Below are 26,778 nucleotides of genomic sequence, written 5' to 3'. Positions count from 1 at the left end.
GATTTGGTCTGCAGATTTGGCTTCTAAAAAAAGAAACAAGTTGATTTCTATGCCATTTGAACCAGGGAAGCTGTTTGGATCTGCCTCAGTCAAACTCATTGAGAGTTTGGCACTCAGGATAAACCGAAGGTTCAGAAATAATCCTTTTTTTCAAGCCCTTTTCAAGATGAGTTTCCCCACAGTCTGTTAGATCAAGAAGATTTTTCAGAGACAGAGACAAGGGAGACAAGTTCCGCAACAAGCCATTCAAGTCCAGATATGCTCCAAAAGAAGTCAAAAAGGAGGTTGGGGAAGGCTGACTTTCTTTTTTCCAATTTGGCAAGTAACAACCTCCATACATAGGAGTTGAATGTGACAAAGGTAGATTACTTCATACATTTTCAAAGAACTCTGATTCACAGGTTTTGCATAACAAAGTTAAGAGCAAACAACATGAAAAAAGAAGCTCTAATGATGCCAGTGAATCAATTTCTTTCCATGAAGGTACTAGAATCTGTTCCTCAGGAAGAATGGAGTTTTTTCAACTATCTTTTTGGTTCCCAAGCCAAATGGAACCTTCAGGTTGGTGGTGGATCTGAAGTTTCTGAGCTAGTTTATAATGAAAGAGAGATTCAGAATGGAGACCATCAAATCAGTGATAAATATTCTTCAACAAGGAGATCTCTTAGTGACCTTAGACTTAAAAGATGCTTATTTACAATAGGTCCCAGCCGCTACAATACTGTTTTTTGTTGTTATTTGTTATTGTATTTTATTTCCTTTATTTACCTTTTTCCTTTTTTTTTTCTTTATATTTTCATATATGTATCATCACTCATGATTTTACTTAATAACTCTTGATGACGCAGATCACTGCAATGAGCAGTCTGCCAAAGTTGTAATGCAACATGACAAACAAAACCAATAAAAATTGTCAGTTTAAAAAAAAGATGCTTATTTACACGTCCCGATTCACCCTGCGAGCAGGAAGTTTCTTGTGATTGGATGACAGGCAAAATCCATTTCCAGTTCAAGGCTCTTCCTTTAGAATAACTTCTGCACCCAGAGTTTTTACCAAAGTTATTGTGGTTCTGGCAGCAGCCTTAAGAGAATAAGGGGTCTTTGTAGTGCCTTATCTAGATGATTGGCTGTTGAAAGCCAAGTCCATGGAACAGATTAATAATCATTTGAAGGTAGCAGTGAGTTTCATGGCTGTATAATCAACTTTGAGAAATTGATGCTACAGTCTTCCACCTCCACAAAATTCTTGGGACTACTGGTAGACACCTTACAGATGAGAGTTTTTCTGCCACCAGAGAAAATATCTTCATTGGTTGCAGCAGTAAAAAAGATGTTGAAGTGTCGGAAGTTGCAGATTTGTCAGGCCATGAAAGCACTGGGTCTGATGACAGCATCTATAGAAGCAGTTCCTTGGGCAAGAGCACCACCTGCAGTGGAAAATTCTTAGCAGTTGGAACAGGTTACCATACTCTCTAGATCACAGCATGAGGATTTCAGTAACTCTCCTTTTCATCTCCCCGAGTATCTGTGAGTGACGATAGATGCATCTACATTAGGTTAGAGTGCTCACCTTGGGAACAAGGCAGTCCAAGGAAAGTGGTCATTATGGGAGAGAAGTCTGTCTTTGAATTTCAAAGAATTTAGGGTGATTAGTTGACGACATTCAGGGAATCTCTATGGAACCGGGAAGTGTTGATTCAATCAGACAACACAACTATGGTGTCTTACATAAATCGCCAATGGGAAATGAGAGCCCCTCTATTGATGAAGGAGTGTCAGAAGTTGATGTTGTGGGCGGAGAAGAATCTGAAACTTCTCAAAGCTGTTCACATAAAGAGATCAGTAAACTACCTTGCAGATCATCTCAGCAGGGAAGTCCTCAACCAAAAAGAGTGGGAACTGAATTATCAGGTGTTTTCTCAAATATCAGCAATGTGGGGCTATCCCCAAATCGATCTAATGGCAACCAGATGCAACAGGAAAGTGTCCAAATTTTGGATAATCTGGACTTCCTGGATGCAATGTCCATTCCATGGAAATTCAAGAAAGCCTACATTTTTCCTCCTCTGGTGATGATTCAAAAGGGTGGTGAAGAAAATCAGGCAAGACAAGGTTCTGATAGATCCCTTTTGGCCAAGGAGAGTCTGCTTTTCAGATCTTATGATTCTATCCAAGGTATATTGGTTACTTCCCCAGAGGGAAGATCTTCTGATACAGGGCCATCTGTTCTACCCGAACCCTTCCAAATGGAAGCTGACAGAATGGAATTTAAGGAGCAAACTTTACTTCATTCTCGTAAACAGTCTACGTCGAAAGTCTATAATAGTGTTTGGAAATTATTTATTCAATGGTGTAAGGCAAAGAACATTCAAAGGATTGTCATGTTGCTGAAATTCTGCCGTTTCTTCAAGATGGCTTCGATAAGGGTCTTAAGCCAGCTACCTTGAAAGTGCATCTTGCTGCTATTTCTGCTATTTCTCTAGAGAACTATCCAGTGTTAGTGATGAGCGAGTCTGTCCCATTTCGCTTCGCCAATAAATTTGCGAATCTTTCAAAAGACTTGCGAAACGGTGAATTTTTGGACGCGCGACTATTCTTGCGACAATTTTTGGACACACGCCAAATTTTTTCATCCTTTTTTACAAAACTATCTGCCAATGGCAAAATTGCGAAATTCGTTGCCAATCCATGCCTGGCGAAACATTTCGCCCATCACTATCCAGTGATCCTTTGGTGAAACACTACATTAAAGGGATAATGGGATTGAGACCTTCAGTGAGAACTCCTGTTCCTACATGGGATCTTAATGTGGTTGGCCGTTTTGTGTCCTTTTGAACTGCTGGAAAAGGTTAGTCTAAAGTTGATTTCCTGGAAAACAGACGTTTTTGTGGCAGTTACATCTGCTTGAAGAGTGGGAGAGTTTTTACGGTGACACCTCCTTACACCTTGTTTTTTCCAGATAAAGTGGTTCTGAGAACTGTTCCTTTTTTTAGACCAAAAGTTCCTTCTGACCAGAACATTAATGCTCAGATTGTTCTTCCTTACTTTTTTCTATCCCTTCTAATGAGGAAGACAAAGAACTAAGCAAATTGGATGTTAACAGATGTTTGTCTACTTATACTGAAAGAACTAAAACATTCAGCATCTGTTTATTTCATGTTCTGGAAAATCTAAAGGAAATAAAGCGGAAAAGTCTACCATTTCAGCATGGTTAAAAAATGCTATCTCCTTGGCTTACACTTCTTCAGGGAAAGATCCTCCTACTTAATTAAAAGCACATTTGACTAGAGCTGTTTCTACTTCCTAGGCAGAGAAGTCATCCTTGAGCTTAGAAGAGATATGTAAAGCTGCTACATGCAGCAACGTTTCTACATTCATAAAGTTCTATTGACGTAGCAGCCTTGAACGACACAGCCCTTGGCAACCAGATTTTGGAGGCAGTGATTCAAGATTTGTAAATCCCCACTTCTAGCTTGCTAGATCACATTGGTTTCTGTGCTGCCTGTAGGACTAAGGAAAAGAAAAAATGTATACTTACCAAAATTTTCTTTTTCTTTAGTCCAAAAAGCAGCACATATAATTCCCCTCCCCAATCAAAGGATGCCTGGCATGAATTGGTGTTCTGTCTGTTTTGTTTACTTGTAAATAACACTGGGGAAGGAGGGAAGAAGGTGGGGTAATTATAAGCTTGAATTAATTAATTGTTTGAGATGTCTTTTTCCTGTGCTGCAGGGGTGGATGGGGAAGAAAAAGAAAATTTTGGTAAGTATCATTTTTTCTTTTTCCACACTTCTGAAAGGGTGCCTATCACCATGAAATTTTTCCCCACCAGAGGTGCGAGCTAATAGACCCTGCACTATGGGTTGGGGAAACAATAGTTTTTTAACTCCCAGTACGGGTGGCCATGTTATTTAGCACTCCTGCACATAATGAGTTTGCGCATATGTGCAACTGTATGACATAAGAGTGGTGGTTGCGACTCATCCACCTATGTCACATGCATGTGAATAATGAGAAGGTTGTGGCAGCCCGTTGCCGACAGCTTAGCAATGTAGAGGGCTATTTAAAAAAATAAATTATATATATATGTATAGTGTTTCCACAATTGGAATGTGGGCTCTATTGGCCCCCACCCCTGGTGGGGGAAGTGTTTCAGGATTATAGGTGCCCTTTAAAGGGAACCGTCAGCCCAAGAAATAATTCCAAATTCTCTTCTATTGTGCTTGTCAATATATATATAATATAAATTTTGTTTCCAGAATGGAGGACATGATGCACATGCATATGCACTGGCTACACAATTTGATGGTGAGGAGGATGGGGTAAAGTGAGTTCTGAATGGAAAATAAAAGTAAGGCATGGACACCTGGGATTTTTTAAATGCCTTTATAATCGATATAGTTAAAAAAGTAATGATGGCTTCATGTTTATTTTTTAATCATACAGCTTATTATGTCTGAATGACAGGTCCCCTTTAAGAATGTGCCAATATGCTATCCTACCCTATCCTACCTATAATACATTTTTTTGTCTTCCCATTTGACCCCCATGAACGACAAAAGTCCCAATAAGCTGAGGACAAATATGAACAATGCAGCAGTCTATTTAGCACCAGCAAGTTATGCAACCCTTTACAATAATTTGTAATTCATAATCATTTATGACAGGGGAGTCTACAGTAATTTAACAAACAAGGGTTACAGAATACATAAATAAATAAAAAATTCAGAATTAGCAATGTACAAGTAACATTTTCTTTTCTAGTACAGGTATAGGACCCGTTATCCAGAATACTCGGGACCAGGGGTATTCCGGAGAAGGGGTCTTTCCGTAATTTGGATCTCCATACCTTAAGTCTATTAAAAAATCAATAAAACATTTGTAGGGGTTTACCAAAAATGGGCCCTTAGGACAGACACCCCTAGACTAGGCCACTGGTTGGTGCTAGTTAAACCGGGACATTGGGATGACTGGGTTCTACATAGTTAACAGGGAGTATACCTGTAGTTCGGGTTATGGCCACCGGGTGGTGCATAGGCCCATATAAAGGGTTGCAGCCATGTGCTAAAGAGCCATCTTGAGCCACCTTAGGCTGGGATAGCTCCTGGGACCAGGAGCTTCCCCTGACAACGTTACTAGATAGTAGTTCATGTAATAGGACATTCTAGGAGTGTCATGTAGGACACCAAGCTAGAATGGGCGGATATTGCCCCTCCAGGAGTGGTAGTGGGGTTAAGACCCCCCAGCCTTACATCTGCTGGAGTGCAGGGCATTAAGTGGCTAGGTAGGTGGACCAATTCCCCGCTAGTCCAGGAGTCCGGATCTGAGGGTGCCATACGCTAGTACCGGTGTGGGTCCTTGTGGTGTAACTCCTAGCATGGGTACTGAGAACTCCATAAGGGAGGGTCTCACCGATAGTACCGGGGATAGCACCTAGATGGGAGCACATCTGGGAAACCCGTGAGGTAGTACCAACAGGAAAAGGTTCTCAATGAGAAGTAAGGAGATATGCCCTGCCGTGTGTATAAATGATATGCCGCTCCTGGAGAGGTCTCTGCCTGAATAAACCATAGCATTCATTCTATATACAACTGTGTCTGCTGTGAGTATCTAGCTAGCCCAGAGGACCACTACTACGCTGGTAAGGAATAACTCAAAGAGTGAGTACATCACACCGGGAGTACGTGGGTCCCAAAGGGGCATAGTATCCTGATCGTTTCCCAGGGGTTGGATTATAGTTCCACAACACCATCCCTGGGTGGAGGCACGCCATTAAAGGGAGAAATCCCTGTAAACCCCCATAGTAAGCGGGGGCTCAGGACTCCTGTAGCGCCAAAGTATCGTGCTCCAACGGGTAGTGCCACAAGAATCCGCAAAAGTGGGCTACACAATAATTAAACTCAATAAGATTATTTTGCATCCAGTAAGGATTAATTATACCTCAAGTGGGATCAAGTACAAGGCACTGCTTTATTTTTACAGAGAAAAAGGAAATCAATTTTTAAAATCTGAATTATTTGCTTATAATGTAGTCTATGGGAGACATGCTTTCTGTAATTCGGAGCTTTCTGGATATCGGGTTTCCGGATAAGGGATCCCATACCTGTACAACCAATTGGCAAAATTGTCGATGTTATGTATAAGAAAAAGATATGAAACACACTATGTGCTTTCTATATAATAGGTTCTCTGGTCCTTTAAAGGACAAGAAAAACTTCTTAGTGGTATATGTTAAATATCCATTTAGTTCAAACTAGATCACAATTTCCCCAACTTTTTAATTCAAACCCTGCAGCCTGCTTTCTTTTCTGCAGCATTTCTGTATAATTAATGCAGGTTCCCTTATTGAACATGCATAATGTCTTCCTGGCCATTAATGTGCGTGTGTCTGTAAATCAGAAAAGTTAAACTGGCGAGCGCAGAAACATGAAAGTACACTGTAATATACAGTACAGTGTAAACATACAGTTTAAATGCTAGCAGATCCCAGTGGGTGACAGGCTTCACCATACACCTTGACAAACAGAACCTTTTAAGTAAAGATAACATGTTTTTTCTGCAGGCAGTTTTTATTTTCCTTTAACATTGAAATGCCATAACATCCACCAATGACAATTTAGAAATGTTATTTTTAGCCACTGAATACATTTACTTCACTTGTTTGGTATAAACAAAATTACTGACTAGGTTCTTTGGAATTTGGAATTCACAAAGGAATAAAGAAAGTAAACAAAAGATCTCCTGATAATAAACTGACCTCTAACAAGGTGGTTGGCCTTCAGCAATCACAGGACATTGATTAGTAAAGCTTGAATGCATGGGTATGCATATTTATGTCAGCTCTAAGATAAAATGCTGCAGCACCATCTATCAGCAGTTTACAACTAAATATCTGGATCATGGGATTAATATGGTGTAATCTGATTCATCATCACACATCACATACCACACTTGGAAAAAAAAAGTTCTGAGTAGATAGTGGAAAATTGAAGTATGGCTATTGGTAATAGAGACAAGATAGTATTGAAACTTGATTTGTGGGAGAAAAAATGCTGTATTGTAGCAAATTGAGCTTGAATTTTATCCTAAACTAACCATACACCTGTCGATTACCGTACCCTTAAAGGTATAAAGAAAATCATGACAGGGCATTCAGCAGCCTCACAGGAAGGAACCATTTGCATTCAAGTGGAAATTACCTTACCGACTATCTAAAGTATATAACAGTGCAAATGATAAATATCAAGCTTTAAAAAGGGGTACATTTAAAACAATATATAGTATTATTATTATTATCATAAACAAAGCAACTCTAGGAAAGATTTAGTTTTGCCCAACTGCTAAAACCAACAGCAATTAGATAATCATTTTCATTATTATTAATGCAATATATGGATCAAAGCTATGTTAAGGTGACATTCACTTCTGTGAGGGATCAGTCATGAAGCAAAAGATAATTTGGCAACACGCAGGGAAGCAGTGATGGATTTTTGTGGCCTGAAGGTAGAAATTTTTCACATGTCAGCTTTTCTCATTTAAGAACATTCGGTTAGAAATAATGCGGCTGCTTTCTGTTTGTGATAAAAAAAGGCTCATCTAGTATCTTTTCAATGTGGCCTCTATAAACATATGAAAAAAGACGTTAGCTGATTGGCAGAAGGGAGTAGCTTTGTAATAATGTTACTGAACTTTTGAGTGCACCAGTGCCTACAGCAGAGGTCCTCAAACCTTTTAAGCAGGGGGCTAGGTAAATTACCTTGGAGGGCCATATCTGGCCCTTGGGCCGTAGTTTGAGGATGCCTGGCCTACAGTAACAACCTTCTGTTACTTGCGCAGAGAACAATAGACACCTCAAATATCTCAGGGACAATTACCATGACCACCCTCCACCTTTTGTCTGGCCCCATGTCTGTCAGAACGTGCTCTTCTGCTCCTAATGGTATACTTACTGCTCACAGGCACTTAAACTGCCCTAACCTTTTACCCACCCCTATTTATTAATAGGATGAAGGTCAGTGATGGGATCTTTACTACTTAATTTCTGAAATAAAGGTTCCATTATCCGTTGTCTATCCAATCATGTTAATGGTTATTAGGATTTTTGAATGTGCTATTTTTGGAAACACCAAATCATTCAAAATCATTGGTTCTTTTTGCATTAGGCCTTCCAAAACTTGAAAGTTTGATTTTAATTAAGGTAAAAAATGTAGGTAAAACTTCAGCATCTAAAAACTTGCGAGTTCATATAAAAGTTAATGGTAATTGTCCAAGGCAAAATGTTGCAATATTTTCCTGTTTTTTAAATTTGTTAGATTTATTTAAGAGTTTGTATTACATGCATTCAAGTATTTTTTTCATAGTTTTATTTCATCGACTTTCAATAAATAAGCACATTGGCGTTTGGTAAAATTTCAGGGTCATTTGAATTTAAATGAAACTGTAAAATTCACAAATTTGAATTTTGATAAATAAGCCTCTAAGTACAGCAATGTCTAGTAGTTAACAATTATGCTTATATAGTTAACATTTCTTTTATGATTGTATATGTAGAAGTTTACTTACATTATACACACATATTAATTTACGAAATATGCTGCAATAGTTGAATACACTGCAAATCTGAATTGCCCATCATTGCCTATACTGCTTTTTTTAGTACAGGTATCGGACCCCTTATCCGGAAACCCGTTATCCAGAAAGCTCCGAATTACGGAAAGCCTGTCTCCCATAGAGTCCATTTTAATCAAATAATTCAGAATTTTAAAACTGATTTCCTTTTTCTCTGTAGTAAGAAAACAGTACCTTATAATTGATCCCAATTAAGATATAATTAATCCTTATTGAATGCAAAACAATGCTGTTGGGTTTAATTAATATTTTGTTGATTTTTTAGTAGACTTAAGGTATGGTGATCCAAATTACAGAAAGACCCCTTATCCGGAATACCCTTGGTCCCGAGCATTCTGGATAATAGGTCCTATACCTGTATAAGAAAAATACACCTCAGGAATACAAGGTTGATTCTGAATACGACCATAGACATGCAGTGAAACAGCAGCCAACATTTTTTTTTTTTTGCAATTCATACAAAAAAAAACCCTTATGTAATCAAGGAGGTGATGTTATTTTCATCTTACAAGAAGTCTTTTTCATGTCTTTTTATTTGTTTTCTTTAGCAATGTGTATGTATACAGTATTTGTGTCTAATTAATGTCAAAGTTCATAACAAAGCTGAATCCTGTAGCAGTTAATCGCTAAATCAGCAAACTAACTGGCAGGCTCATTTATCACACTTTTCTCCATTATGGCATTGCTGACAATTTCCATTTGCAGTCTGTATGGAATTACTGTACATGGTAATAGCCCCATTCCAGATTTCATTAGGATAACGTCTTCGCATCATGTCTTACAGGTGCACTGATCCCATGAGCTATAACTGTTATACAAATGCTGGGGCTGCATTCTGTGCCAGCAGAGACTTTGCTTTGTACACATGTTACTGCATTCCATCATTAGTATGAACTTAGGAGTAATGCTTTTATTTTCATACCATGCCTAAATACCTAGGGGCACATTTACTAAAACTCTAACATTTCTCATTTTCTAATTTTTAAAAATGTGAATAAATTTCTACAAATGTCTTACATTTCCAAAAAAGTCTGAAGTGAAAAAAGTCAAGGAAAAGTTGCAACAATTCTATATTTTTTGACCTGTTGCATGAAAACCGCAACTTTTTCACAAAAAAACAGCATCAAAAATCCAAAACCTCTGAAATCTCGAGACAAAAAAAAGATCTTCAAGGAAAGGGACCTCTACTTCTACATGATCTCAGCAAGTTTTAGCAGGCAACTTTTTTTTTGCAACTTTTAGTGCTAAAAAAAAACAATTGATATATTATTATAGTTGTTAATACATATACACTATGAAATTTTCACAAAAAAATCAGTGAGTACTATTTTTCAGTAGGTGGGAAAAGAAACTTCATTAAAGAAATAACTCGTATTTTTACTGTTTATATTTCTCCTTTCACATAATAAAGCAATACACGTAACATAAGGGCTACTATCCATAAAACAGTTATCAGAAATAAAATACAGCAATGCTATTTCCTACAGAGTCCTCTTTAAACAAGCAATTTTTAGTTTTCACTTATTTGCTTTTTCTCTGTAATAATACATTAGAGCTCATTGCAAGTGCAAAGCATTGGGTGCAAATTTGAATGGAAATAGTCAAGTCTGGAACATTCTGCAATAATGTAATATTTTTTCCCACGGATACAGCATAATAGCATGCACCCAGAAAGTACTCACAAATAAGCCAGAGTCTACCAATACAGATGCTAAATGTCTACAGTAAATCCCACTGATGGCATAATTTCTGGTGTACTGCTTCGTGCAGTGTTAATAACTGCATTGGCATGCAATGCACTAGGTTGCATGCAGCAATGCCTGCTGTCACAGAAATACTGTACTTAATTTTAGGAACTTACATTACAGAATGCAAGGAACCTGTTGTGGTATCTGGTTTTGTTGCACTGGTAACACTGTAGGTAATGAAAGGGGTATTAAGGGTCATTAAGGTTCACAATTGAACTGTGCAGTTTTGAACAGAATTGCCATTTTTTCCCATAATGCAGCATTTTTCTCCAGAATTCCATAGTTGTTACGGACACATGGGGGCATTGCATCTGATTAAAGTGTGGCTGATGCCTCAAAATTATGTATTTGCATTTTGGCATAAATTAGATGCAATTGTGCTAGAAGTTTTCCAAGTCTGGTTGGCAACTTTTCCAGTGTTTGACGTGAAAGTGACATGTGCACCCAATTCTTTAGATACAAGTGTGCTACATCTATTGATACGGGGCGAGGAGGGAACCTTGTAGCTATTGCCTGGTGGTGGACTGTGTTTGATTTAATAGAGGAGGCAGGAGGAACTGAGCGGCACCAAGCACAACAATAACATTTGTAGAAAACTCATGTACAGAAAATGTGCAATAATAAAGATATTTATATAGCTACCCTAACATAAAATAGTCAAACTAATAGTGAAACTTAATGTATGTTACAGGAGAAGGAAAGGCTAAGTCCCTTGGGGGTGCCAAAATGTTAGGCACCCCCCAGTGACTTTAATCGCTTACCGTTTACCCCGGGCTGGTGCCCCTGTTCGGAGAAAACAGCACCCAGGGTACCTACGAGTGTCTCCTCTTCCTTCTGCTGTCTTTTTAACAACAGCGCATGCGCTGGCCCAGGGATTCCGAAGACAGAAGAAAGAAGGAAGTGGAAACATTTGCTGCAGCTACCCCAGGCTGGTGCAGTTTTTTCCTAACAGGGGCACCAGGCCGGGGTAAAAGGTAAGCGATAAAAGTCACTGGGGGGTGCCTAACATTTTGGCACCCCCAAGAGACTTAGCCTTTCCTTCTCCTGTAACATACATTAAGTTTCACTATTAGTTTGACTATGTTATGTTATGGTAACTATATAAATATCTTTGTCAATCCAACAAACACTAGCACCTGGGCTTTATAAAAATAAGCTTTAAAGGTCCCTCTCTGAAGTGGTCCCTTAATTCTGTATAAAGTACTAAAGTTTCTTGCACTACTACATTATTACAAGTTATTTTCATAAATAATCTTAAGCACAACTTGTTATATGAATGTTTTCCATTATTTATATTTATAAGATTAGGTTTATATTGGATTATTGTAGTATGGGTCACCTCTTTGTGTTTCCCTGTGATTTATCTGCTCAAACACGGCCCTGGATCTTTACCTGAGCTAAAAGACTGTCTAAGCAGAAACATGACATTGGAAAAGCTATTTTAATAGGTGAAAGCAGAGAAAAGAAATGATAAAGACTCTAAAAAGAATACCATGAATGAAAATTAATCACAGTTTTATAGAAATGTCTAGCAACTTACGCACCAAACCCTTTCATCTTTCATAGATTCGGTGTTTCCTTATTTCATGCTCAATGTTGTATGATATTTCCACATCCCGATAAGTATTGCTCTAGGCCATGACTCTTTGAACTGACTTCCAACTGTGTGCATTAAATATGCACCTTTTGTTTCCATTGCAATGATTATTTTACAGGAGCCACTGCAAATTTCCACTCTGCTCCTTTGTATGCTGGAAATGAGATAGTCCTCTGATCATGAATATGCTGATGGTGTTCTTTTTATATATCCAAATAGTGACTTGTAGACAAAACCTTTAAACCATTCAGTGATCCACATATGAAACATCACACTTTTAAGTAACCTAGATTTTGGATTCGTTAGGATTAACCACTAAATGTACTTTCATGCAAGGGATGAAACAAAGCTGGAGGCTTGATAACTTCAACAAAGAACAATTGGTTGTCAAAAACTAAGACATCAGAAGCGTTTTGTATTGAGTAAATCTTTTTCAGGCAGCTTCCATTTTTATCCCATTCACTAAAAAGGGCATAAATGTAAATGATCACTAATGCAGAGCAAATATAAGTTAAAACTTTTCATGATTTTAGGATATGATGGTATCATATCCCAGTAACTGTAAATAATAGTTGTCATGGTCAGGGTGTAACTACAGAGGAAGTAGATTTGATTGTTGTAGGGAGGGCCTATTTAATGGCCTAATACTGTAGGGCCCTAATTAATGGCCAGTTTTAATATATCTTGGTAGACAATGTTCACAATACCTTAACAATGTTTTGGGGCCCTCAATAAAATTTGCTATGGGGCCCAATAACATCTAGTTACACCACTGGTCATGGTGCATTGGTCATGGTACAGCTCTGTTTAGTTACTTACATATTCTTAAATAAAAGGCTTCATTTACCAGTCCCAATGATGCATGTGCTACATGCATCCTCTATTGTGCTACATGCATACCTCTATTGTATTCTTACAGAAGGGGAAAGGAATGCACAGCATTACTGACAAAAGGAAAGACTGATTAAAGATGAACCCTCATATGTTATAAAAGGCACAATATTTGCCCAGGTGCAGTAACCCATAGCAACCAATAAGATGTTTTTAAAGAAGAAGGAAAGCAATTTGGCATTTTACTGCCAACAGATTTGCCACATTAGTGCCACCTAGAATACCATAGGGTTGATTCACTAAAGTGCGATAACGCTTATCGCATGCTTTTTTGCGTTAAAATTGACACGTAAAAAACACGTGATTCGCTAAAGTATTATCGCATGCATTAAGTCGCATATGGCGTGCGTTAAATAACGCGCAACCGAATGCATTAATTTTACCGCGTTGCGTTAGTTCTTGCGCAGAAATAATACTAACGCGTGATTCACAAACACTTAGGGGCTGATTTACTAACCCACGAATCCGACCCGAATTGGAAAAGTTCCGACTTGAAAACGAACATTTTGCGACTTTTTCGTATGTTTTGCGATTTTTTCGGATTCTTTACGAATTTTTCGTTACCAATACGATTTTTGCGTAAAAACGCGAGTTTTTCGTATCCATTACGAAAGTTGCGTAAAAAGTTGCGCATTTTTCGTAGCGTTAAAACTTACGCGAAAAGTTGCGCATTTTTCGTAGCGTTAAAACTTAAAAGGTGCAAAGTTTTGCGTAAGTTTTAACGCTACGAAAAATGCGCAACTTTTCGCGTAAGTTTTAACGCTACGAAAAATGCGCAACTTTTACGCAACTTTCGTAATGGATACGAAAAACTCGTGTTTTTACGCAAAAATCGTATTGGTAACGAAAAATTCGTAAAGAATCCGAAAAAATCGCAAAACATACGAAAAAATCGCAAAATACCGATCATTACGAAAAAAACGCAATCGGACTCATTTCGACCCGTTCGTGGGTAAGTAAATCAGCCCCTTAGACGTGCTAAATATCGCATTAGTCTATGCAAAAATTAACACCTACTTGGAGCAGGCGGTAATTATAGAAAAGTACAGTTCATGACCTTTTGGCAACACAATATGGACTTTGCAGTGTGATTTATTCATGTCTGTGTTGGCCCCAGAGTCATGTAGCCTCCAGTTTGCAGGGAAATGGTGATTTTCAAAAAAAAGTACTTTTACAAATGTAATGGTGAGTATGGCTAATATGGCGCGCACGCAATAAGTAGCGCAAGTGCGTTAATTAGCGCGCATGACAAGTAGCGTGCTGCATTAATTAGCGCTCGTTGCGTCAAATACCGCACGGAAATAGTCTTCGCAACTTAAATAACGCAAACAGCATCGCGTCTAAATTAACGCAAATATCCTTTTAGTGAATCGTGCGTTAAGACGCAAAAAATAAGACACAATAACATTTTTAATGCATGCTATATATAGCGCTCGTTTTATCGCACTTTAGTGAATCAACCCTCATATTTATTCAGCAGAAAGCTGACTTAGTTTTTACCTTTCCTTCTCATTTAAACATGCTTCCTGTGGCTAAACAGGGGTAAACTTGGTGCCTCTTCTTACATAACTCATCTGTGTATTGTACACAAATCACACTGAGATCACAAGGCACCCTTATTCCCAAAAATTAACCAGAAATACCAGTCACCCTACTACATATTAGCAAGTCAGGTTGAAAAAAGACATACATCCATCAAGTTCAACCTTAATGCTCATATTTAACATGACTAACTGCTAGTTGATCCAGAGAAAGGCAAAAAATTCCATCTGAAGCCTCTAATTTGCCACAGCGGGGAAAAAAATCCCTCCTGACTCCAAGATGGCAATCGGACCAGTCCCCAGATCAACTTATACTAGTATAACCCTGTATTCCCTCACTTGCTTAAAAGCCTCCCAACCTCTTCTTAAAGCTATCTAATGTATCAGCCAGTACGACCGATTCAGGAGGGAATTCCACAACTTCCCAGCTCTCAAAGTACAAAATCATTTCCGAATATTTAAACAAAACCTCCCTTCTTCTAAACGGAGTGAGTCCCCTTGTGTCAGTTGGAAGGACCTACTGGTAAATAAAGCTTTAGAGAGATTATTATATGATCCCCTTATGTATTTATATATAGTTATCACATCACCTCTTAAGCGCCTCTTCTCCAGTGTAAACAACCATAACTTGGCCAGTCTTTCTTCATAACTGGGACCTTCCATACCCTTTACCAGCTTAGTTGCCTACTGCAGTCCCATTAAGGGTATAAGTTTTTTGTCATCTGCAAACACTGATACATTACTTATAATACCCTCCCCTAAGTCATTTATGAACAAATTAAACAAAAGTGGACCCAGTACAGAACCCTGAGGGACCCCACTGAGAACCTTACTCCAAGTAGAGAATGTACCATTAACAACCACCCTCTGTACCGAATTCTTTATCTTGAATATATTTTTGATTATTATTATTTATTGTTAAAGAATTTACACCCTTATTGAATTGAATTAATCAATGCAATTTTCATTTGCAATATGTAAGCATTTAAATGAAACATTTTTTTTATTCTTTAACTTAAATGTTAATACATTTTTCTGCTGGGAACCAGCCAATGCTTTGGTACAAAGCATTAATATTAAAAATGCTTAACACTACTACATAATTACTAATCTTGTTAATAAAACCCTATGATGCATTCTGCTGTCTGTGAAAATAGGAATATAGTGTTCTAATCTGAATGCAAAGTCACGAGTGCATGAGTGGGTTATTGTTGCCTTAGCGGGACAGTCCCTGAATACTTCATGTTTTAAAAATTAATGTAGATTGAGTAGAAAGAAAACTAGGAGTAAGCACAAAATGTGCTGGCTATGCATGTAGCAAATAAAATTATTTCACACATATTAAGAGGCCTGGCTTATCTTTGGTCCTTTTTTTTTTTTAGTTCTGCAGTGTTTTAGCCTCAAGAACAATTATTACTAAACACAAGAAAGTATTGTGTTATTGTGACTACTTGTCTTTCGGAAATAACACAGTATATGCCAAGAGAACACAAAAGGCTACATTTTGTTGCTAACATGACAATCTAAGATAACTTCATCCAAAGAGGTCTCTGACACATTAAAATTGATGAATATTCCGATTATGGATCAACCCTTTCACTAGATTAGAAGGTCTGCTCACGGTTTCACTGACTAAAGCTGAAAGATCAACTTCCATCATTAAGCTAATGAAACAATAAGCCTCCACTCCTTGCTTGATGGATTTACCTTCAGAGTTATCTGACTACGAAACAAGGTATTGAGCATCTTGTTAGTTCTCAAATGAGAGAAATTAGATCCTCATACAACATGTGTCTAGAGAGCCATCAAAGGATTAACGTGCACCTCCGCTGTGCATCTGTTCCATCCGTAGTAGTGTCAGGATCTTGCTTTGTTACTTAGTAGCCTTGTTCTGTGTTTATATTTAAATAAGTGAATAGCATGTTCATTATTAATAGTGTCTGCTTTCCTGTCAAGCAACAATTAATATGGATAAAATGAACCAATCAAAATGTTTAATAGCTGAATACTTAGTTTAATTTAAAAAGAATCACAATATAAATAACTAATGAATATATACATTTGATTACTCATCTCATTTCAGCTATTAACCTCCTCAAACAACTAAATCCATAATATTATTCCATAAAATATTTTGTGGCATTATTGTCCCCCTACTAAATGAGCGAGATTAAAACAACCAGTATCAGCATTGTCTGAAGATGCTCAAAACAAATATTGAGATGCTTATTTTTGCTGATTTTTTATATAACAATGGAGTTATATACTTACTTTCATGACAGACATTCCCCAATGTCAAAAATGGTATGAAAAGTGGGGCAAAAAAAACTTGCAAGGGGGCCCCCACCTGGCTAAACCAATAGCTAATCAATTAGCTAATGGCTAGACACAGGCACTAGAACAGAATAATGTGGCCCTTTGTCCTTAATAATGAAGGTGAAAAATGTTCAACATCAGGTGCAGCTCCCAGGGGCAAGTTGCATTGTGGGCAAATAATGTATCATTATTATTGACAATCATTTATAAGGCTACAACATATCCCTCATCTCTGTAAAACAGAAGGGTGTTAACAGGAAATATCCAAATACAATAGAAATACAAAACCCTCAGGCATTGTTTTTTAAAGCTTGAATAAATGTTTATAACTCATACACACCCACAGGGGGTTATTTATTTATGTGCATTTTTTTTTTTTTTACAATTCAAGTTTTTTTGTACTAAAAACCATTAATTTAAATAATAGTTTACAAAACACAAAATTGGTAAAACTTTGGCATCTGAAAGCTTGCAAAGATATTTAGAAGTCAATGGGAGTGCTGGGCAAAATTTTAACTATTTAGGTAATTCTAGTTTTTTTTTAAAAAAATTGAGCTTATTGACCCATTAAAAATGATGAGAATTTGATGCATTTGAGTTTTTTTTCACAGATTAATACCATAATTTTTTTTATTTGGATGTTTTCATAAATAAGGTAACATTTGCTTTTTTTAAATTTCAAGAAAAAAATAGGAAAATTACACAAATATGAATGTTAATAAAACCCCCCACAGTGTTTCCATATACATAATAAGCCACTTGATCTAGGACAACTGATGGTAACATAAAAATGTGTTCTTTAGCTGAATCATTTTTTTCAGTATTTGGCTGGACCTGCTGCATTGTTAGTTACTTTGCCATTACTGTATAAATCCTAGCCCACCATCTATTATATTGCTAGGCTTTTTTTTATGCCTTATTACCTCTGCTTGCTAGCATGAGTGGCTGCACTGCCACTTAACAGGAAGAGAGTAAAAAGGAAAGATTAAGACATAAAAAGAAAGCATATTTTCCAAACTGTGTTAAATCAAAAAGTGCAGTATTGCCATGTTAATAGTAAAATTGCTCAGCTGTAAAATAGGTTTTCATTTGTACTGAATTATGACAAATACAGCAGTACATTCATTTTAAAAATATGCTAAGCTCCCCTAACATTATATGCTGTTATGACAAACATGCTTCAAGGAATATGTAGTTGGCTTATGAGCTGTGTCTACATTCCAGTTCTCTGATGCAGAATGACATATCATTCTAGAGACAACACGCAATATGGGCATTTAAATGACATTTCTGGTTCAATTGTTTTATATGTGTACTAGTAAAGCAGCCATTACTGTATGACAGGTGTGTGTGCTTCTATTTGTACAACCCTTATCATTCTCTTTATCCCATTCCTTTCATATCCATTATCTCAGCTGTTTTCTCTGACCTTCCCTATACACTCAAAGTTATTGTATGGCATTGTCTCTTAAACGACACAGGTTTTTGAAACAATTAGTTTTGTTTTCCTACAGAACATGATTATTGTCTTTGTGACCAATGACAAGGTAGGCATATTGAAGAGTAATTTACTAAAATAAAGGATGAACAGTCACGTATGGCTGCTAATTCTCTCCAGTGATTTATTAAGTTTTACAATGTATGTGACATGGCCATGCATCTAGAGGAAGCACCACCATGGAATTTATAGTAGGGAGTGCCCCCAGTCTGAAATTTTATAAGACTGGGAAAGTTATTACTATGATAATTATTTTACCTTCACCCAATGATCATCCCCTGTGCTATATTGGGAGTTTTCAGGGTTTTTTTTAATCTATTATACAGTACAGTGTTATTACTGAGCCCCCCCAAAAAATGTTTAAGGTCCCCACAACCATGGAAAGATGATCTTTAGTACAGTAGGTCTTTCACACTGTTATTATGCCCATTATTGTGTCCATTGTACAGTATCTTCCCTCCCTGCCTGCTTAGTGTTTTATTTTTTTCAGTTAAGTCATCATACATTGTAATTTCAGGTGTGATTCAGTTTTCAACATTTGCATTCTTTTCAGAATTAGTATGTGGTCAGAGATCTGAGTTTCTCATGTTTGTCAATGTTGATTCTTGCTTGAAAGTTGGCAAATGGTTTGGAGGGGTGCTGAGAAGACTCAGGGACGTTTTACACTTATAGTACTTTAAAGTGTGAAAAATGCTTACAACCGACATTGTATAAAATTAGGAATTTTTTCATTCTGCCTTTATTTAATAATTAATCCTATTCTCAGCCAGAAAACTATAGGCCTGTTAGCTTGACATTACTGATAGGGAAGCTGTTGGAAGGGGTAATAAGAGATAAGGTATACTTGAATACACTGAAATCACAATGTTTGGGCCAGCATGGCTGTATGCATAATAGATCTTGCCAGACTAATTTAGTCTGTCAAGATCAATTTAGTCATCTTTATGAGAAGGAACCTAAACTTTGGGATGACAGTGAATATGATCTGCTAAGACTTTGTTAAATCATTTGATACAGTACCAAACAGCAGGTTATTGATTAAATTAAGGAATAGTGGCCTGAAACATAATATTTGTACGTGAAAACAGAACTGGTTAAAACATAAATTGAAAGTACTGTTTCTATTTTTGCTGATGATACTAAATTTTGCAAAACTATTCTGCAGTCCAGATAATAAACTAAAGGAAACCACACTCACAGCACTTTTGCATCTTAGGAACTACAGACTATATATACTGTATATTTATATATATATATATATATATATATATATTTTTTTTTTTTTTAATTTATATATATATATATATATACAGTGGAGGAAATATTTTTTTGACCCCTCACTGATTTTGTAAGTTTGTCCAATGACAAAGAAATGAAAAGTCTCAGAACAGTATCATTTCAATGGTAGTTCTGTGCAGAATACTCCCACTTTGCAAAGCTATTTGACTAAATTATAAAATTGGGCAGCAAAATAACAGAGTTCAATACAAGGTTATGCATTTTGGTAGAAATAAAATAAACTTAACGTATACACTATATGGTAGTGTTTTGGGGTTAAATTTAGGCAGTATCATTCAGCAGCTTCTATAGCAAATAAAGAACTATCTGCAATAAAAAGGGCATTAACTTAAAGGGATTCTGTCATGATTTTTATGGTGTACTTTTTATTTCTAAATTACACTGTTTACATAGCACATTTGAGTGTTTGAGCACATTTATCAATGCAAACTATTTTTGATTTATTTTTCATCTCTACAATGCTGAAATCTAAAGTTTCCACTGCTTCTCACTGTATTTAATGTATTTGTGGTGCCACTAAGCAATGTCTCTCACTTTATTTAATGTATTTTGGGTGCCACTACTTCTGTCTCTCACTGTACAATGTATTTAGAATATGGCGTTATTCTTTATAGAAGTCAATATACCATTATTTACAAGTACAAAGGAAGAGGAGTTATATCACTCCAACTTGCAGTGCAGCAGGAAAGTGAGACTGAAGTTTATCAAAGCACATGTCACATGGCTGTGGCAACCTGGGAAATAAAAGATTTCAAAATGTACAAAAATCTGTTTGCACTTGATTGATTATAGAGTGCAGTTTTGGGCCCTAGTTCTTGAGAAGGAAATTGATGAGCTGGAGAGAGTGCAGAGAAATTAACTTAAATGGTAAAAGGAATAGAGGATGTAGATTTTTAGGGTAGACTGAACTTTCATTTGAAGAAACATAGGTGGTTCTTCATGGTGTGGGCAGAGATGTTGCAGAATACCAGGTGATGTGATGGCAGATTCTGTCAAAGTAGCTTGGATGATTTCTTAAACATTAACATAATATTTAAAATAAGAGTGTAGACTGTCAAGGTTATTGGTTGTTTTCTCTAATTATGTTATAATATTTATTGTATATATAATTATGTATATATTGGTTGTTTTCTCTAATTATCTTACGAGGGGACATGATTACACTTTACAAGTACATTAGCAGGAATTATAGATAGATATCAGTGGATCTTTTTTTCCCCTAGAAAAGATCAATACGTTACTTGTATAATTTCTTAAATTATTATATTGAAGGCTACTGCCATCTTAAGATCTACAGCTAGTTAGTAACTAGTTGGTATATATATATATATATATATATATATATATATATTTATTTCTATATGTGAGTGTATAGATAGATATAGTATGTGTATATATGAGCACTTGGTTTTGTTAACTATGTAAATATGTAATTATTATTTTACCTCCACCCCACCAGATGCATGCTTCATAGTGGATCAGGTTCAACAGTTCTGCTTGCATTGTTAAATAAAAAAATTACAATCAGATGCTGTAGGAAACATGAAGCATTATCTTCAATATTCAAGTATTAACATTCAAGTATTAAGTGGAAACCAGCAGAAACCTTAATAACATATACTAAGATGTACAGTGGCATAACTAGTGGCTTTCAGGCCCAGGTGTAGAATGAGCATCAAGGCCCTTTGCTGGCCCCCCTCTGGACTTGTGCGCCCCGCCTCCAAAGAAAACTACAGTGAGATCCAAATTACATAAAAATTACATAAAAACCCAAGGCCTTGAGCATTCTGAATAACAGGTCCTATAGCTGTACCACAAAAGATGAATTAACAAATCACAAAAAATGAGGAAATTGTTTCTCATTTTTTTTTGTTTGGCATATTTCCCCTTAGAGCCATAGTAAAATATGCATTTAAAAATGAGAACATTTTGTATCCTCATCTTTGAAACATTCATGCCTTACTTTTCCAAGTAATGGGCCAATTATAATCAACAGAAAATATATGCAACTGAGGATGAGATTAGCATCAAGATACCTACCAGGTAAATATTCCTTCTGTAACAGTTTTTTCTTTCATCGATTTATTCTACATGTTTCTCTCTCCAAATGCCTTAGTCAGGCATTCTCTGATTGATGTAACATTTCTGCATGTATAACTATCTCAGTGCTAAGTACTTGCTCTTTGTGGAAGCCATATAACGATACCAAAGTGAGGCACCCACTGCAACTTCACAAACATTTTGCAAATTGTCTGTCATCATTTCTGGTGTTCTGCGTAAGTGACAACCCAAATCAGGTCCCCTAATGATGCTGGGCACGCTGGGCAGGAAGCTACTGCCTGGTCAGGAGGCGGCGGCAGCTCCAGGGTTCCACTGTGTCAATAGGGGAAGCAATGCTCAGTTCTGAATGAAAGGCAGGAAGAATGGGTTGCAGCAAGCACAACTATATGGAAGTGCAAGAAGAGCAATATAACACAAATACCTTTAATGAAAGTGGTGTTACATGCAACTGACTGCAGGGAAATTGCAGAGGCCACATAAATAAGTCCTTTAGTCTCCACATGATACCAGTGATACATTGTTATTTGGAGCATTATTGGCAAATATTTTTAGCTTTAAAAGACTGCCAGGACTGTAACTACAGAGAAAGCAGACCCTGCGGTTGCAAGGGGGCCTAGGACTGTAGAGTCCAGCAATGCCCTAATTAATGAGCTATTTCAATATATCTTGGAAGAATAGGACTAAGCAATGTTTTGGGGTCCTAAATTAAATTTGCTGTGGGGCCCAGTGACATCTAATTATGCCACTAAAGACTGCTATTAATAATTATGAGATTTATTATAAAAAAATAGCTCATGACAGTATAAGCCTTTACTGCCAATAAAATATGTTAGTTATATTAGCCTCACTGACATGGTTATGGAAAACAGGCCCAAACTGGCAAACTGTGGATTCTGGATAATGCCAGAGGGGCTACTGTAAGATCCTGTAGACAATTACTATTCAGTGGGCTGGTAGGGGGATGTTTGGGCCTCTGTGTACTTGATATGCGAGGGCCTATTTTGAATCTCAGGCCGGGCCTGATGGAACATTAGAGTGGACACACACCCTTACATAGGAAGTGTAAGAAAAAGCTGAAAAGGATTTTGTCTCGAGAGACAGATTTTAAGGATGCCTGTTCAGGCAAACTAATTACAATGGCTGAGGCATTCAGATCTTCATGAAAACATTTACAGAGTTTTTACTCTGTACTAAGGTAATGAAGCTTGACTCCAAAATGTCCCAGTATGCACTAAACCTTCCTCTAGTACAGTATTTTAACTGTCAAGATAATAGTAAGATGTGCAGTATTATGTCTGCAAATTCTTTTTGAGAATTACATTTTGGTTTTTAACATATTTCCAAATAAATTTCACTTAAATCATTTTGACCAGGTTCTCTGTACATGGCGGATAAAACCGAATAAAATGCTTTAGCGCAGTTACAGTAGGAAACTGATGCACCAATGGCTATTTGGGTGATAATGCTGTTTCACTGCTTGTTTCCATATGGAAATTATATTGTAGCCAAAAGGGCGAAATGCCATGTAAGAATGTTGTAGCTTGATGAAACCCTTAATCCACTTACATTTCCTCCTGACATAAACATTTGCCAACATTTCCCCATTTCACTTACAATAAATATAAAATATACTAAACAAGAAGATAGGAGAAAAGACTCAATTTCCTCTATATATAAAATACCTATTGGTTTAATATTATTGTATTTCATAATTCCATAATAAACCATTCATACAATATTTTTATTAATAAAATGTTTGGAGCAGACTACATGGAGCATCATTTTAGACCTATATTAGCCCCTATCATACTAATTTGATTTGAATATGTTATCCTTGCCTATCGTAGTCTAAACAAATGGCCTTTAGAGAATCCCTTTAGTGTGTCTGTGTCCAATTTTCCAATCATGTAGCTGCGAGATTGGCCGAGCTCTTGAAAACAATGATATTGTAAGCCATTGATTTGATTGCCACATTTTCGTTCTCAGAGCTGAAGCTCATCAACCCTATTAGAAGCAAAATCTCATTGTCAGAAAATTGGACGGTTATGTGGGGTGATTGTGAAATGCAGTTTGCCTGTCAGGATAATGGGCAAGAAAAAGAAAAGATTCACATAAAACCTATGAGAAATGCAATCAAAGACTAATCCAAAGCAGAAGCGAGAGGACTGTAAAGGGATAAGAAAAGATTGTTTTACTGACATTTCAAACACCTAATTGCTGTTTCTTTCATTCTTTCTTTATTCTATCTTTTGAAATAGATTTCACTTTACTACAATTTCAATTAATGGTTCATTGTGTTTCTGAAACTCGGTTGCCAAAGCACCACCAAGGTAATTAAAAGTACCTTTCCCAAATGAAATTATGTATTTTCTACTCCTTTCCTAAATGCATTCTCACAGTAATCACCTCTGCTTGGGCAGAGTAACATGGCTGCTGTCCATGTGCTGAATAGGGATCTTTTCCCAATACCTGGGAGTTCTGCAGTGCTAATTAAAATATACTTTGGATATATATTTGCTTATGAACATATTGAATCCTCATTAAATATTGTATGCCTGTGCCCTAAACAATGAACATGTATTAATCACCACACTGTGTAGCAGAGTACTGAGAGTGAGAACATATTTGGGAATATTTTAAAACACCTTGGCTGTATACTGTAACAAAAATATCAATATACATTTTAGCAGGAAATATTTCCTAAACAATTTGCATGCTATATATCTATTTTCCTTTTCCATTCTGCTTACACAGTAAGTAACTTATCAATTTATGTTTCTTCAAGGACAGTGATGGGAGAATAATCTAATAGTGTTATTGATTGTTTCAACCTCTTTGTTACTTTAACAACAGATAAAAACATGGACGGCAGACCACAGAATATTTCCTTACAGAAAAAGGTTCCAATGAGCAGGAAGGTTATGTAGTACAGCACTGTGGCATATGCCATGTTGGGGGAGGGGGTTCAAAAAGTTTATTCTTAAAATTAGGCCCCAAAGGAACCCAGCATGGTTTTGGGATTTCAACAAATAAAATAGACAGATTAGTCACTTACTGTGCTGAAACTTGGCTTTAATTTTCATTTTGGACTCTTCTTTGTCCAGATTTTTATCCCACTCTGTCCACCGCCTGATCTGTTCCTCCCTCATCTTGTAGAAAAGAATCTGCTTCTGCTCATCGTTCAGTTCAGCCAAAAGATCTGGATCTATGTACATGTCCCGAAGAATTTGCTGCAACATTTTGGTTCTAAAGCTGTTAACGTTCTCCCGCAGAAGTCAAACTAATTCACAACACAATGAAAGCCTCATGCTTTCCTCCTAATTTTTCACAAAAATATTATAATTAGTCATGTTAGCTGTAAAAGCCAAAACCTAAAAGACCACAAAAATATAATGAAAAACAAATGCAATTCTGAAAACCAAAAGAGACGCAGTAACTTCAAAAAACGTGACGCTTGTAATGGACACGACAAACGATCATGTTGACTATGGCACTCTGTTATGGTTCATGTGTTTCTGGCTTTGTAGCAATGGGTGCACAGGGAAACAATGTTTTCAGTGATGTCATGGTTAAAAGTAACAACTACACCAGTAATATCCATGTCATGGCTGTTTGTTCTTTGGTAACAGATCTCTGGTGACAGACAGGAAGGCTCGGTTTTGTTGTGAATGCCATCTGATTACATCAATGAGCAGGTTTTTGCTAGGCTGTGCAGTATGGGATTTCACTCTTTAGTGCTTAACTATTATGCTCCTGGAATTAAAATCCTAAAGACAGGATAATTATGCATATTTTAACCTTTTGATACTGAATATTTTCAACAGCTGACACATTTTGTTGGTAGACAATCCTTTTCTCTAAAGAATTGTAACACTATATTCTGCTGAAAACTGCTATTATTTTATAAATGTTTAGATACTGACATTACAGTTTCAGCCAATTTGAAACAGTTTTTGATCTCCATATGCAGCCTCTCTTGTGTCATTATAATCTATGTAGTTTATTACAAAAGTGAACTCCCTTTAAATGCCTGAATCACAGCAATCATTTACTTAGAATTAATATATTGTGTCCCCATAAAAATGTGGGATGTTCCATTTGCTTGGGTTACCATAGTGGCCATGAGTTGTCATCACCAAGGATTTTTATCAAATAAATTTAGCTACTACAGCAAGTGTAGATTTTATACTTTTACCTTCTGCCTTTATATAGGTAGATAGAAGGAAGCCTAGGTAAGAGAGGTATCAGATTCACTGTTGCCACTTAGTGGAAAGGTGGGGCCTGTTAAGCAACACAATGCTAGTGTTCTTGAAACATATAGAAAGAAAAAAGGAATAGGATCCTACTACAGTGTTTCACTGGCTCAAGGATTACCCTAATAGGGACTTGTCAATTATTTCTCTATTGAACTTGGTGTTGTTCTGTACTAAGGGATCCCTGTCAAGGGATATCTGACTGCAGTCATAAGCCTCTCCCTAGTTAGTAAAACAAATGCACAATGAGAAAAACCATTGCTTTGTGCAAACAGTTTTACCTTTGTAAAAGTTTAACATAGCTTATGCTAAAAAAAGCACACAAATAAAAATAATAATTCAAATTTCCCAGTGTAAAATTATTTTAGCACATAGGCCTAAAGAAATGCAAAAATTACTTTTTCAGTAAGTTTATTACAAACACTGCAGGCTAGTGCAATCGATAAAATTTGCAGTCTTTCTGCCACATAGTGTTACTAAGTACTTTCACAAAAACAATAATACATTTCTGCACAGGTAAAATTGCTTACACCAAGCATTTTAATGCATAATTTTGCATTAGCGACTTTTATTACATTCCCCATGCAAATTTTATGACCTTTAGCTATTCGGGTACTGCCAAGTCTTGATTGCATTAGATTAAATTGCTCCCACAAAGACAGGCAAGGTTTTCAAGTGACTCCAGTAAGTAAATGTACTCTGGAAGGTACAGAAACGATGTAGGTGATATAGTCCAGGTCAATTCCAAATTAAAAAGCGAAGCCAAATCAAAAGAACCAGATATCACTCCAACTTGCAGTGCAGCAGTGAAGTGTGACTGAAGTTTATCAGAGCACAAGTCATATGGCTGAGGCCACCTAGGAAATGAAGAATAGGGCTAGCCCCAGGTAAAATTTAAAAATTAAGTATTAAAAAAAATCTGTTTAAAATTTAATAAAATTATTTT

At 36.6% G+C, this 26,778-nt stretch overlaps 1 protein-coding gene across 1 annotated transcript in view; it reads right to left on the bottom strand.

Annotated features, from left to right (window-relative positions):
• The window catches only part of sh2d4b (SH2 domain containing 4B), a 72,252-nt gene extending 47,181 nt beyond the window's left edge, over positions 1-25,071 (bottom strand). The window contains exon 1 of the mRNA XM_018095655.2: positions 24,635-25,071. Coding sequence (XP_017951144.2) covers positions 24,635-24,818 — 184 coding nt within the window. The 5' untranslated portion in view covers positions 24,819-25,071. The remainder of the gene's footprint in view (positions 1-24,634) is intronic.
• Positions 25,072-26,778: the final 1,707 nt, after the last annotated feature.

This window comes from Xenopus tropicalis, chromosome 7, assembly GCF_000004195.4.
Source record: "Xenopus tropicalis strain Nigerian chromosome 7, UCB_Xtro_10.0, whole genome shotgun sequence".
NCBI lineage: Eukaryota > Metazoa > Chordata > Amphibia > Anura > Pipidae > Xenopus > Xenopus tropicalis.
The sequence above is the reverse complement of the archived record's forward strand: the minus strand, read 5'-3'. Positions and strand labels throughout refer to the sequence as shown.